The sequence below is a fragment of the Gossypium hirsutum genome, chromosome D06 (assembly GCF_007990345.1).
Source record: "Gossypium hirsutum isolate 1008001.06 chromosome D06, Gossypium_hirsutum_v2.1, whole genome shotgun sequence".
In the NCBI taxonomy this organism is placed as follows: domain Eukaryota; kingdom Viridiplantae; phylum Streptophyta; class Magnoliopsida; order Malvales; family Malvaceae; genus Gossypium; species Gossypium hirsutum.
Window position 1 is genome coordinate 17,318,391 of NC_053442.1, and position 14,594 is coordinate 17,332,984.

General features: G+C 33.2%; 2 protein-coding genes across 7 annotated transcripts; both read right to left on the bottom strand.

The window, feature by feature from the left end:
• Positions 1-478: 478 nt before the first annotated feature.
• Positions 479-3,317, bottom strand: LOC107900982 (uncharacterized). Its single transcript, XM_016826788.2, has 2 exons — positions 3,056-3,317; positions 479-1,311 (listed from the first exon to the last, which is right to left on the bottom strand). The coding sequence occupies exons 1-2, from the start codon at positions 3,138-3,140 to the stop codon at positions 698-700; spliced, it is 699 nt and encodes a 232-aa protein (XP_016682277.1). The 5' UTR covers positions 3,141-3,317; the 3' UTR covers positions 479-697.
• Positions 3,318-4,262: 945 nt separating this feature from the next.
• On the bottom strand, positions 4,263-10,793 carry LOC107900983 (F-box/LRR-repeat protein 15). 6 transcript variants are annotated; one of them, XM_016826790.2, is made up of 19 exons: positions 10,586-10,784; positions 10,007-10,505; positions 9,697-9,919; positions 9,463-9,595; positions 9,001-9,100; positions 8,714-8,911; positions 8,360-8,630; positions 8,180-8,278; positions 7,988-8,076; positions 7,783-7,882; positions 7,522-7,692; positions 7,076-7,228; positions 6,793-6,953; positions 6,521-6,719; positions 5,691-6,154; positions 5,545-5,608; positions 4,991-5,077; positions 4,657-4,815; positions 4,263-4,512 (listed from the first exon to the last, which is right to left on the bottom strand). In XM_016826790.2, exons 2-18 carry the CDS (start codon positions 10,351-10,353, stop codon positions 4,735-4,737), a joined length of 2,940 nt encoding a protein of 979 aa, XP_016682279.1. In that variant the 5' UTR covers positions 10,354-10,505; positions 10,586-10,784; the 3' UTR covers positions 4,263-4,512; positions 4,657-4,734. The 6 variants fall into 6 exon arrangements, with proteins under 6 accessions (XP_016682279.1, XP_016682281.1, XP_016682283.1 ...); XM_016826792.2 differs by having other exon boundaries at positions 10,636-10,778; XM_016826794.2 differs by having other exon boundaries at positions 4,657-4,889; positions 10,007-10,793.
• Between the last annotated feature and the right edge of the window lie 3,801 nt (positions 10,794-14,594).

Genomic DNA, 14,594 nt, shown 5'->3' on the forward strand with positions numbered 1-14,594 from the left:
ATATAACATGTTGGTATAAATTGGGTAACATAAGAAGAGTTTAGGAACCACTTGTGATAAAAAAGTTTAGATACCAAATTGAAAAAAGGGATATAGTTTAAGTACTACTTTGTGAGTTAAATTCTTTTTAAAGTAGACTCAATTTAACTAACGGAGGTATCAACTTGGAAAAGAAATAAATTAAGTACCACTTGTGATAAAAAAAAAGTTTAATACTAAAATAGAAAAAAGGGTATAGTTTAAATATCAATTTGTGGATTAAGCCTTTTATATATTATAAATTATAAAAATGGGGAATTTTGGTTTTCTAGTATTTGGTTTTTTAAAAATTCCACGAAAAATTTCAAGTTGTTAATGATTTGGAGCTTAGAATAAATTAACAATACAAGACTTCCAAATTATGCCAAATGAAAGTATAAAACTAAATTGCTAAGTTGAGTATAATATTGAGATGAAAATCATAATTTGGCCAATAAAATCATCATAAACAACATATACCATTCCCAGTAAAAAAATGCCATTTCCAATTTAGACATAAAACAGGGGAAAATTTAATAGCATAAAGTGTGGACTCATGTGAAATGAATGATAAATTAAATCCCTCCAGAAACAAATACTAGAAGGGACCAAGCTATTTAAGGCAATGGACTGAAACTGGCCTCAAAATGAACGATCAAGTGAAAAAGTGGTCCATACACTACAGGCTATGATCATATCCGAAGGCATATCCCACAGCAATGAAAGCTGTAACAGCATACACCCACTTATGACCAAATGGGGATGAGACATCGGCACCGCTGCAATCATCATTGGCACCACTGAAGCACCCGGGTCTGCTGATTTTAGCCACGCCGTCTTCTAGAACAAAGCTACTGTTGTGCTTACCGTTGCTCAACAGCACACACCAGAAATAGGGAGCTCCACCATCAGTGCCAGTCACAGCAGCCCCGATTTCTGTCTGGTTCTTGTTGTAGAGGATTTCCAAACTCTTTTCATTTTTTATCAACATTGAGAATGCTTCGGAAGGCTGGACATATTTGGATTGGCATCCTAGAAAACGACCGGTGATTGGTGAGAGGGTCGACGCGTCGACTCCGCAGTTGGGGGCAAAAGTTTGTGCAAATTCGGAGTCGGGAGGCTTCTTGGCATCAGACTCTCCTACAGCTTCACAATCACCTTGGTATGCTTTTATATATTGCAAAGCAATGCAGGCAAGGCCTGGGTTGTCTGCGAGGGATGATGACTTGTGTGCCGTTCTATTGGCATTAAGCACAGCCACCAACTCATCCGCTGGGTTATCGGTTAGTTTGGCTACAATTTGTATTCAACTGTTAGTGTTAAAGAATAATGATACAATCAGATCATAATGTGAAAGCACAAAAGACACAAACACAAAATTCGGACCATAAACAAGGACTGCACTCGAGCATCTGACAGATGGAAGGAGTATATGCTTTGCATTCTTTCGAGCCATTATTTGTTTCATAAGAGTTGTACCATAGAAAAAGTGAAGTTAAGACGGATGGGGGCAACCCTTGGATTGTATGCTGAGGATCCGAGACCAATGACTAGAACAGCATATAGAATCAGGTGTAAATTATGCAAATCTTTCAAGGTATTGGGAAATTGAAAGAGAAGGGACCATTTGCAACATGAAGGTCATCAAAGATGTTTAGCTTGCCTCAATGAAGTTGAAGACTTTTTTTATTATGCCTCATAGAAGTGGGTAATGATGAAATATTGGAAAAACAGCATAGCTTTCTCTTCTTAATGCATTGCTTAGTTTCAACATCTCGTGCTCACTTGGGCAATTCTCTCTCTTCAGAATACTCGTATTCAAAAATGTGTCAGATACAGGTCTTGGATAGTGATACTTAAAAGAACCGAAGAATCAAAGCAGCATAGCTCGTTCTACAAGAGATGTTTATTCCTTATCATACATATGCATGATGCATCTCATGATCAAAGATTTTCATCTGGGTTTATACCATAGCTAGAACTTTGTATTCTAAAAACACCAATGTCCTGAATTCTTTGTTTACTAAGAATTGAGATTTAGAAGCTTAAAGATGCCAAATTATAAACGGATTTTTTTTCACAGCCATAGTAAAAACCAATAGGGTACCAAAAGGTTAATTAAAAAAACACCTCAACAAACACATTTGGAAAACCATAAAACACCGCAATTAAAGGATACTATCTTAAACAAGAAAGAAAAGTACAAGATCACATCTCACAACATAGACCAAATACTGTCCTTAATAAGATAAACATTATAATCAAAACCAGTGGCTAAAGCCAATTTCTACAATTGATAATGTTAGCATAGATAAGCTTTCATGAATTTTATCCCTACTTATTTATCCCAAATCCTCTGCTAAGTAATGAAGCTTGGAAAAATCTCAATATAATGATGGGATGGGAATCTAAAATGCAAAAAGTAAATTTTCTTTCCTTTGTTTTCCTTGCTCTCACTAAATTAAAGCACTAAAAATAGAAACAAGATAAAAAAGCAATCAATCAATTAAAAGACACAAATTTAATCACGAGATCCAGCGAAAACAAACAATAAAAACTCAAAGAAAATCAAGTCAAATAAAAATAGACAATCATTGGAAAAAAAATCTAGCCAACTTACCAAAAAACCAAACAACTATTCTCAAAAATTCTCTCTATCCTTCCTCCATCATCTACTATTCTTAGATTGTTTTATAAAGAATTATTGCAGAAATTTTTTATAATTATTATTTATAGAAATTGATTTTTTATACTCTATTCACTATTTTTGTTAATGCAAAACGCAAATAGTGACATGGTTTTATTGTATCATCAAGTATTTTATTTTTCTGTTTGAGATTTTTCTCGCTAAAGTTTCACATCAACAAGAAGCATTTAGAGAAAAAAAAACCCAAAAATTAAAATGCAAAAAAAAAACGATATATTTCAATAGTTATGAAGCAGATCAATCAGTAGGCAGAACCAATAACCCAAATAGAAAACATAAAATGCATTGTAGCAAGTGATTAGTTTTCACCAGAAGGAGGACAGGACTTACTTTGAGTAATGGCAGAAACAGAGAGGAAAAGTAAAGAAGACAAGAGAAGCCATAACGCCTCTGCCATTGCCATAGCCATAGCCATTGTTGTAATTTTGAGTTAACTGAGGAGATTAGAGACAGAAGAAACCAAGAGATGAAATAAGAGGGAAAATGGTGAGTAAAATGTCCGTTTCGTTTCCGTTGCTTTACAACTACGGCTAGTTTTTTTTTGGTCTTTAATTGCCTTTGCGGACAAGCCACCATCGGGGTGATCGGGTCTAACCCTTTGAATCTTTATTTCAAAAATGACCCAATACCACATTTGAACCAAAAAAAAACCCAGATCTTTAATCAAGGTTAATTACAACAAACGTCCCCACACACTTATTAGTATCTTAAAAGTAAAGGGTCATTTTCATTAGCCATCTATGACCAAATCTTAAATTCATCTCTCAACTTAAAAAAAACGTTTTAGTTTAGTCTTAAAGTATCAATATTATATTAATCAAGTTATTCAATCAGCTTAGGCATTAATTTGAGTGTTAAATTGCTTAAATATGACATAGAGCATATTTAAAGCACATGGGTTAAAATATAAATATGTATATATAATGCATAAATAACTTGAATTTAACTATCGAAAAAGAAACAACCTCTTTTTTTACTTTGCAACACACGTTAGATTCAATTTATCAAAAAAAAATAGGTACACGTGTTTACAATTAAACCCATACATTTTAAATATGCTCACACTTACTCAAGAAAATTACTAAAATAACTTTGGATATTTTAAATAAATTATATAATTACAAGAGTATTTTTTTTCTTATTTCAAAAAACTAATAAAAATAAAAAATTTGACATTTAGTATTTTTAATTTAATATAATTATTTAAACTTTTTTAACTCTCAATTTAAACTAATTTTTATTTTTAATTTAATTTAATACTTAATGTATATTTATTTTATTTTTATTTAATGCTTAATATATATGCATTATACAATATTTTTAAACACATTTATATTTTGATAAAATTCCTAGGAGTAATATAAATATTTAGGCATTAATAACCGCAAAATCTAATGTCAGCGTTAAGGAAAATTACGAGCTTAAATTTGTGAATTTTAAAACGCATATACTGACGGATAAGACCGTTTTCAGTTTTTCTGTGGATAAAATGCCACCGGTTGGGTCTCCACTTAACTCTCTCACTTGCTACTAACTGTACGTTAAATTATTATCTTGTTGACCCAAGCAATAATGATACTGCCATTTTTTGGAGTTGCTTCAAAGCCAAGTCATAGCCTACTATTTTGCCTTCTTTTATGATAAATAACACAATAAAAAATAACAAGTTAATTAACTCCTTTTGTTGTGGGGGGAGCAAAACTTTACTCAACATCTTGTTACAACCCCAATGTAGTTTAGGAATTCAGTGGGGACAGCTCCCAACCTCCCCCCCGTTGTAATTCCTTCTGTCAATACAAAAGCAACCAATAAGATAAACATATGCATATGCATATACACGCATACGTACATATATATAAATATCCAAAAGAAACTGGGGGGCAATAATGAGTGAGCATTTTACATAGTGTGAGAGGATCATGAGAAAATACCAGGCCGTTGTTGCTGCCAATAACTTGAGGTGATATCCACTTGCCAAGGGAAATAAAACTTCTTTCATCACATTCACATCATGCAGGTGATAAGCTACTAAAAATACGCTTCAAACTGGGACAAACTGCACGTAACCTCCCCATGCTCGTTGAGCAAATCTATCAGTCACCGCATTTCAAACATCAATGAACTGGATTATGTTTCCTTCTTTGTTCTTTTTCTCAAGTAAAATCTAGAGATTGAAATATAGGGGATGATAAGCCGAGCACCAAAAAAGAAAGCTACACACTTTATGAGATGCGAGAAAGGAGGGAAAACAAAAATAATGCTCACCTTCGGACAAAAGCGAACATCCAGAGTCTCCAGCATGCTACACTGTGATATAGCACTTTCAACTGCTTCTTCCTCAATGTTGCAAGACTAAAATGACCAGTATGCAAAAAAGAATAAAAAAGAACGGGGTAAGAAATTCATGTCCGTACATTAATTACAAGGACGGATATAAAGCATCACTTGTATGATTGTCTATGAGAAAAGAAATCAGAAAGACTTGGCATGAAGGAAACAGGAATTCCGAAGAGGATTTAGGGGCAGAACGCAAATACTCTACAGAAAAAAACAACAGCATTCAGAATCAACAAAATTGGTATTGTTTACATCAAAGTTAAAATAGGCAAGTTTCGCATGATATTTCATCAGGTAAAATCAATGGAGCTACTCATGCATGTCAGCCTTCAACAAAAAGAGAGCTCTCACAGAAGCCTAGCTAGTAAAAACTAAGCATCTTTAAGTACACTCCTAGTAGAAAATCACCAGAACAGGGGGGACAATGGACCTAAAACATTAAAAATCTGTGGTTTCAAAGACTGAGAAATGAGGGTGCATACCTGAAGAAAGAGACTAGTCAGTCTAGGACACCTTAGCTTCAAAACTTCCAAAGAGCAACAATTCCTGTATTCAGATATGGACGGAAAAATTTAGGAGTACCAGGTAAAATAAATAGAAGCCATAAGCAAAAAAGATGCATACATACCTTAGATTAAGAAAGGACAAACTCAAACAAACAAGATTAACTTCCTTTAAATTGGTTGACAAAGAAAGATTTAGGGATGACATGTGGAAACAACGTGCTGCTGGTGGGATGACCACTTCCCTAATATTAGGACAACCTACGCAGTTCAGGTTCTGCAGTAAACGGTTCCCTTGCTTGACTGGCTCATTGATGTTCTCAAAATAAAACATAGTAGATTCATTATGTACACTAAGAAACTCGATTCGGCTATCAGCAGAACCCCAATTCAAGTCGTGCATATTTATACATCCATTCAAGCTCAAATGAGTAAGGTGTGTGCAATATGCAAGAAGCTCCTCTATGGCAGATTGGCAGAGGGTACCATATGACAAATCCAAATCCTGGAGTTCTCGCAAAGCACCTTCCTTGTAAAGAGGTTCCAATGATGAGTCAGAGAGATATTTGCAAGCTTGCAACTTTAGCACCTAAAAGAGAGAATGAAAAGTAAGAAAAACACCATGGGCAGGAAATATGGAAAACATGGACAATCCAAAGCATAGAAAGCTTAAACCAGACAATTTACCAGAATGTGAGAATTTACTTAAACTTGCTTTAATGGTAGAAGATTAAGCAAAACAATGAATGTCATTAGAGAAAAATTCTCCACAGAAGTGACTAAAATGGTATTAGCATTTTTTTATCAAAACACAAATTCAATAAGAGTACAAATCAATGCGACATTCATGCGTTCAACAGGTAGGTATAATATGATCTACTGACTGTCAAACAACACCGACATGCCATGTATGTCTCATCAATTCATGCTTACATATCAAGGATTTCCAAGTTACCTTAAGATGAAAACAAGAGACAAAAACTGGCTGCAAATTTGTCAAAAAGGTATACGACAAATCAAGTGTTGTTAAATTTGGAAGCCAGCGCAGAGAGTAAAGGCCGTCAGAACCAATAGACGGGCAAGACATCAATATTAATGACTTGATCAGAGAGCAGGAAGCAGTTGTTGCAGATAAGCAATCATCCTTAAGTTGGCTGCATGTAAATTTGAATAGAGGCATCAACCACAGAACAAAGTAAAGCATCATTAAAAGTTAGAAAAACAGACCTGCAAAAGGAAGCATCCAGAGATTTTAGTGGAGGACAGTTTATGGATGCGTCAGATAAGACACCACATCCTTTGAGCTCAAGTGACACCATATCTGGAGCATTGATTCTGAGGGTGTTCAATTTGGGGCATATTCCAAGATTAAGTGACCGGAGAGCCACCTAAAAGAACGGAAATTTTCAGGCATTATATTTTTCCTAACAGCAAGAAATTGCATGCACCAAATAGTTGATAACACAGCAAATGAATTTCATATAAAGTCTACGAGTCAGTCTAAGCTTACAGGACAAAAGGATGCTCTTTCCAGATGATCACAACCATCTAAGCAAATCTTCTCAAGACAAGGACATGCAAGACCAAGAGTAGTAATATCACGACAACCAACCAGCGAAAGACTGACTAAAGATGTACTGGAGAAATGCAATGCTGTCAAGCTCTGGCCAAAACAAAAAAAAACAAAGAATTTTTTCAGAAGGCATAAGAAAACGACTCACAACAATGCAGGAAACAAGATGCCAATTTAAGTGACCAAAGAGCTGAGATGAAACCATCTTACAGATCTCTATCATCTCATGCCTTTTTTATCACCCAGTCATTGAATGTGTATATAACATCTTATGTCTCATTTATCACCATATCTTTGCATGTTCCAATAGTAAGGCCCTCATCCATGCACAAAAATGAGAACTGAGAGAAGACTCACTACACAGGAAAAACCTATTCACAAACCTCACAATTATCCAGAACCAATGATTTTAGCATAGGGCACCCACCACCATCACTAAAGACATCGCAAATAGAATCTGTCAAAGATGCACAATCTGTGAGGTCTACTTCTTGCAAACCTTGACACCGCAGTGCCAATATTGTCAAATTTTCCGTCTTCTGCAGTGCTAATTTCTGCATTTTCATGTACAACACTATAATTCAAACTCTTATCAACAACAAAGACAGTAGAAATAGAAACCAAATTGTGCGTTGAGAAAATACTTGAAGTGCATTTGAACTGATGTTAATGCGACGGAGGGCGACACCATTGGACAGTGTTATGGATGACAACGTGGAACTTTGTAAATTCAAGTCAGCAAATCTGCATGGAAGAAATTATATATTATTATAAAAGAAAAAAAGAAGAAGAAGAAGAAGAAGAAGAAGAAGAATGGAAATAAGGGAAGTCAATAGAATAGCAATATACTTTCGACAATGAACCAGTCGAATTTTCTGCAAACGAGGAAGATCCAATGACACTGATGTCAACATGTGGCAATTATCAAGCTCCAACTCCTGCAACAGAGAGAAGAATCAGTACGGATGGCTAGAAATCTTTAATAGAGATAGCAAAGGCATCTGGCAATATATATATATACACGAGAAAAAAGATTCAAACCTCTAACTTATAACTATAAGCTATTGCAGCCATTGAAGCCAAAGTGATACCCTCGCAGTTGTCAAGCTTAAGAACCTTCAACATTGGTAGTCTTACAGACTTCATAAACAAGTAAATGGATCAAATAAACCCAAAAAGCAACACTAATTAGATCTAAATTAGCCATTTGCAAAAACAGACCTCAAGTGATATGTTAGGACAATATGACAAATTCAGAACATGGAGATTAGAGCAAGTGAGAGCTATTTCCCGCAATGTTTCATCGCTAACACAAGAACAATTTAACATGTCTAAAGACTCTAATTGGGGGCAAGAAGTCACTATCAAACGGATTGCTGCATCTGTAAGTTTGTGGCAAGCACTTATATCAAGCAGATTTAAAAGAGGACAATTAAGGGCTGCCTGTGCCATATTACTGCGTTTCAAAGATAAACTTTTTAGTAGTGGGCACCTGCAAAAGATCAGATGTCAGCATAGAGATGACCAGATTGATATCACGATATACTTTAAAATCAAATCAAGACTTTGTTTCACCTGATGGATATACGCATCACACGGCATTTAGTTAATTTCAGATCACATAATCGATCATGGTTAATAAGTATCTCTTGAACACCATCACCAAGAATAGCATCATTCACATCCAAACTCCTCAACATACTACACTCGGTCAACGCATGGAAAAAAGCATCACCTAGTTGGTCTTTTCCCAATGTTAAAGCCTCCAGATTTCTGCCAATTGGAAAATTTATTCAAATTAACAGGAGGCTATGCAAAATTCATTTCATTAGAGAACATAAAATATAGTGACAAAATATTACCGTAACAAATAGACAGCTTTCATAACAAGAAGGTGGCTAATTGGAGTTCCACTCAGATTCACTTCAGTGGCATTAGGATATCGTTGACACATGTCCTCAACTGCAAAATCAAAATGCAACATTATTGCAGTTCAGCATCAAATTTCTTCACAACAATGGACCACTTTTGCTCATGCAAAATAATGTAATCAACAAACAATTAATAGAGAATGAACTATTTGTGAAGATCTGTAACATATGACGTGAGTATTATCTTGCTCAGGAAGCAAGCACCAAACATGTTAATTCTAAATTTATAAAAGATGAAAGCGCAACTGATATATAATTGCATACTCATATAGTTTTCTTATCTGAAAAAAGAAAGTCTCAAATTTAAGCAATTTCTAAACTTCATTTGCTTGGAATACACTGTATAAACCAAATGAAAACGAAGTAAAGATATTAAGCAAATCTAAAACTCACATTTTTCAAGAGATATACTCCGGTTTTCAAAGTTCAAACACCTCCAAAAATCCTCATGAGCACTAGCAGATCGCCACTGCCTACAAACCATGGCTGAGTTGCAAAGATTACGATGATCCAAGAACGAGAACACCTGAAAACAGGAAAAACAAACAAAACGGTTCAATAAGATTAAACAATACAAAAATTATAAAAAAAAACTAACATATAATGTAGATTATACAAACTGCCTACCATATGCAATAAATCGTCAGTCAGATCCATTCGAATTTCAGAATCTTCAGCTCTCAAATCACCCTCATTTTCCTCATCTTTCCCACCATTACCATCAAAACGATGCCCATCACTCCCACTATTCAACATGAAATTGTGATAAAATACCCCTTTATTGGATGAAATCGATGAGCATTGGTTATTATTATACTCTCTCGGTGCTAATGAGTAAGAGGTGCTCTCGCTGCAATGAAAAACTTTGCAGAATAAGTACCGCAAAAAAAATTTAATTTCTTAACTAATTTTGCCTACATTTGTCCAGTTAACTCACTGATAAACAGTGTAGACTTTGGCTCGTTTATGGTGCGAATCATGGTAGTCAGAATCTTCAACGGCAGTTGAAGCGGAGGCGCTAGTCTCACCCTGGGAAGGACGCGAGCAGCCAACCAATGGGAGCCACTTAGCATCAACCCAATTGCCACCGCACCTCATGGCGGCGGACATTTCTTCAAACAACAGGAATGTCTCGTCTCTCTGTCGTCGACTATTAAGTGTTCTGTTTAGGGAGAATGCAAATCGATCTGGGGCGACGGTGACACTGGCGGGAGCTTCTTCATCGCCGTCATTTACAATATTCTCCTCAATGTCGTCAGCATTTGCCAAAAACCCTTCCTTCATGGTTGTCTAGTTCGTCGTCGATAAAGCAAAGGCAGCACTAAATCCTCATGCACCAAACCCTCCACTAAAACAATATAAACCCCTAACTCACCACCTTCCACCTTCCATCATCCACCCCCCCCAAAAAAAAAAGCTCCGGCCTCTTAGGAACCCTAGAAAATTTTCAAAAAAAAAAAAGATTTCGAAAGTTCAATCTTTTAGAAAATCCAAAGAAGAATCGATTGATACATACGAACCAAGAGACGGAGATGTAAAATATACAGAGAGGGCAGCGAACATCACCGGATCTGGTCTAGTAAAGTAAAATTCACTTCTTTTTAGCAAGCATGAAAATAAACAAATGGACCGGCGCTAATTGATTTTCCAAAAAAGAAGAACCCAATGCTTAAATTTTGCTAAGGAAAAATAGGTTAAAATTATTGTTACTACCTCTCTTGTCTAGATTTTGAGATTTGGTATCTATATTTTAAAAGTTAAAATTTAATTTTTTACATTTTTAATTTAAAAATTGTAAATTAAACAGAATCATATTTATCAATATTTATTAATTTAAATTTTTTATTAATCATATTTCATATCATACTAGAACAACTTAATTAAAATTGTAAGTTGATAAATTTTAATCAAAAATATTTACAATTGAAATTTTTAAATAAAAATAGAAGCACTAAATATTAAACTTTTTAAGTATAGGAGTTAAATATTAAATTTAGTCTAAATATAAAAACTAATAGCAAATTTTAATGGAAAAATAACATGAAATACAATTTTCAATTTTAACCAACTTATAAAATTGAATTAAAATGTGTGATGAAAATTAAAATTAGTATCAATTTTAAAGCATATAAATATCAATTTAAACATAGAAGTTAAATCCATACAACTATATGTAAAAGGAAGGCCAACACGTGTCCCACCGTTTTTTTTTTTTGTTTTTTACATTTTAAATCTAGACAACTATAAGGGCCTCCCAAAACTGACATGTGTCACATCAGTTTTTTTGACATTTTAAATATGGTTAAAATTCAATTTTAGTCCCTTTATTATGCTTAAAGTTGATATTTAATCTTTATATTTTAATTTCTAACACTATTTGATCACTATATTTTTATAATACTATTATTTACTCCAAATAATTAGTAATGTTAATTTTTCGATTAAAATGTTAGCTTCTCATTTCTTTTGGGTTTGACTTGCCCTTTTTTTAGTATTAAGATAATGGTCAAATTTCATTGACCCTTTTTACTATGTTGAAACTTGATATTCAATATATATATTTCAATTTTTATGTAGTTTGGTCCCTCTATTTTTGTAGTGTGGGGTATTTTTATGAAAAAATCTACTTCGGCATTTTCAATGCTATTTTTTTGTTATATGACTACCAATGGCAAGGCCAGGTAGGGGCCCCAACTCCCCTAAAATGAAAAATTTTCTATTTAGATAGTTTATAATTTATAAAATTTTAAATTAGTAATGGTAAAATTGTACTTTGACCCCTCAAAAATAATAAAAATTTTATTTAATATTTTAAAAATTATAAATATATAGTCTATTAAAATGGTAAATTACATCTTTACTATCGTAAAAATATACAATTTAATTTTAACCCTAAAAAAATATTTTTGGCTCCATCACTTATGACTATTAAGTATTTTTTTAATTTCAAAATTACAAATAAGTTAATTTAATAAAAGAATTTTAATGATGATAATAATAGAATTTAAATTTTTAACTCTAAAAGATAAAAGGGTTAAATTTCTTAAAATAAAAGTAGTAAAATTAAATTTTAAATGTACTAAGTGTATTAAGATTTAAAGTATATTTTAATATTTTAATATTTATTTATTAAAAGATATATTTATCAAATAGTTTAAAAATATATATTTACTAGTAAAAAAACACAATTGAATGGATCGTTGTGGAAAATAAAAATTAAATTGGTAAAAATGAAAAAAGAAAACTCGTGTTTTTTTATGATGACAAGACAAGACTGGTTATTGACTAAAAAAGTCACTTTTTTTTCCATCAAGGTAGATTTTCAAAGATGAAATCGCACGTGCAACCCACAACTTTTGGGTCACTTTTTCTTTATCTGTTATTACGATTATTCAAAAAAAAAAACCATCGGCGCATTATGATTAATCAAATTAAACAGATATTTTATGTTTAGGGTGAGAGGTTTATATCTTTATAAGTAGAATTGAATTCAGCTCAATAATATATTTTTTTATGAGATTTTTTGTGCTCGAAAAAATTTGAAGTCAAGTAAAGATAAATATTTAAATATAAGTAAAATTTTCGTAATATTATTTTCTTTATTTATGATACTCATATTCGAAATCATATTTAAAGAGACTTGATATAACAAATGTTGATAGCTCAATAGTATATGTAATCTTAGATCACATAACTATAACAAAATGATATATGTATTAAAAATATAAAATAAATAAAGTTTTAATAGAAATGGTAACTTTAAAGGTAAAAAAATTATTATATTTTGGGTTCAAATTTAAATATGTGTATTTTTATTGATTTTAAATAAAAATATAAAAAGATGAAGGGCAAACTACATATAAAGTTATTAAATTATTAGTAAATTTTCTATTTTGGTCACTTAACTTTAAAAAATTATAAAATATTTATTGAACTACTAGGGTGGAGCGTGGGGCAAGCAATGGCCTTGGCCCCTCTAAAATAGAAAATCGTCTATCGATCCCTTTAATTTTTAAGAAATTATAAGTTAGTATAATGGTAAAAATTACACTTTGGCCCCTTTTTTTATTTCTACGCCAAAACAATTTTATGGCTTTGCCCCTACTGAACTATTTAGCACTTTTTGTCTCCATGGCGACAACTAACCTGTAACGACATTGACACATAGCCAACCTGAACATTTATGCAAGCCACTCTATTGTTGGCTACATGGCACTAAAGGACAAACAATGTGCCCTTATATAAGCTTGGATGCATAAGGGACTAAGCATCGACCCACCCTCCTTTGGACCTCACATATCAACCCTAGAACATCACATTTTTCCTCACTTTCCTCCCATTATTATTCTCTTCCTTCCACTAGCTCTCCTCCTAACATAGGTGAACCAACATTCCTCTCCACCATCCTTTCCTCTTTGTTGACTACTTGTATCAACAATTGATATGGTAAACATAGATTGAACCAACATGGCTCACTATTCTACTGTCATTTCTAAAATGCATCAAACCAAAACCAAGAGCTCCCTCCAACCCAAACACAATCCTAGCAACCTCCTCAAGTTACTCAGCCACCCACCAACCCACCTCTACTAAGAATATTGTAACACCCCTTACTCGTATTCTGACTCGGAACAGAGTATGAGGTATTACTAAGTTTTTTAAAAAAAATTTTGACAGCATTTCTGCTTAATTTTGCTTAAACCTCCTGCAAATTTAAATCACAATCCAATATATATATATATCAACCAAACTCATTTATAATAATACTCACAATTTAACTATTAATGAACACCACATTTTAAATCAAACCATAACATATATTTACATGATGATTCCATATTTCATAGGTCGTCTATACATGCCATAATTTTCCGGAACGATAGTAGCAAAATACCCCAAGTGTGAAGGATAGTGTGGATGATTGTCTGACTTCGTTCCAAATTTCCGAGTTGTCGGAAGTCACTATAATCAAGGGAAAAATAAAATCGAGTAAGCATATAGCTTAGTAAGTAAACACATGATAAATAAGTAATTACTCACATAACTACACCAAAATATAAACTTATTCATGAATAACTTCATTGTTTAGGCAATTTCCAGCAAACTGTTTTTCTGCGTCATAGTCGCTAATTTATTTTTATCCGGAGCTACAGGGCTCCAAATTGAGTTTCGTAAATTTTCCCTGAAACTAGACTCATATACCATTTCACCATAAAAATTTCAGAATTTTTTACCCAGCCAATTAGTACAGTTTATTCATTAAAACTTCCCCTGTTTCACTGCCCAACGGTTCTGACCCTTCCTCAAAAAAATTCACTTAACTCTCTGTACAAAATTTTAAAAATGGTTTCGCTTGTTTCTATTAAAAATAGAGTCAATAAGGAATCCAGGAATATAAATTTCACACCATAATTATTTTTGTACAATTTTTGGTGATTTTCCAAAGTTAGAACAGGGGATCCCGAAATCAATCCAGCCCTGTTTCAGTGAAATTCAGATATCTCCAAAAATACAACTCTTTTGCT

Bases quoted from the DNA above. Each gene is read 5' to 3' on its own strand.
- LOC107900982 (XM_016826788.2), bottom strand. From the start codon at position 3,140: ATGGCTATGGCTATGGCAATGGCAGAGGCGTTATGGCTTCTCTTGTCT. The intron at 1,312-3,055 runs GTAAGTCCTGTC...TACAAATTGTAG, and splicing joins TGTTTCTGCCATTACTCAAA to CCAAACTAACCGATAACCCA.
- LOC107900983 (XM_016826790.2), bottom strand. From the start codon at position 10,353: ATGAAGGAAGGGTTTTTGGCAAATGCTGACGACATTGAGGAGAATATT. The intron at 9,101-9,462 runs GTGAGTTTTAGA...TTGATTTTGCAG, and splicing joins GAGTATATCTCTTGAAAAAT to TTGAGGACATGTGTCAACGA. The intron at 7,693-7,782 runs GTATTTTCTCAA...ATGAAAATGCAG, and splicing joins TCAGTTCAAATGCACTTCAA to AAATTAGCACTGCAGAAGAC.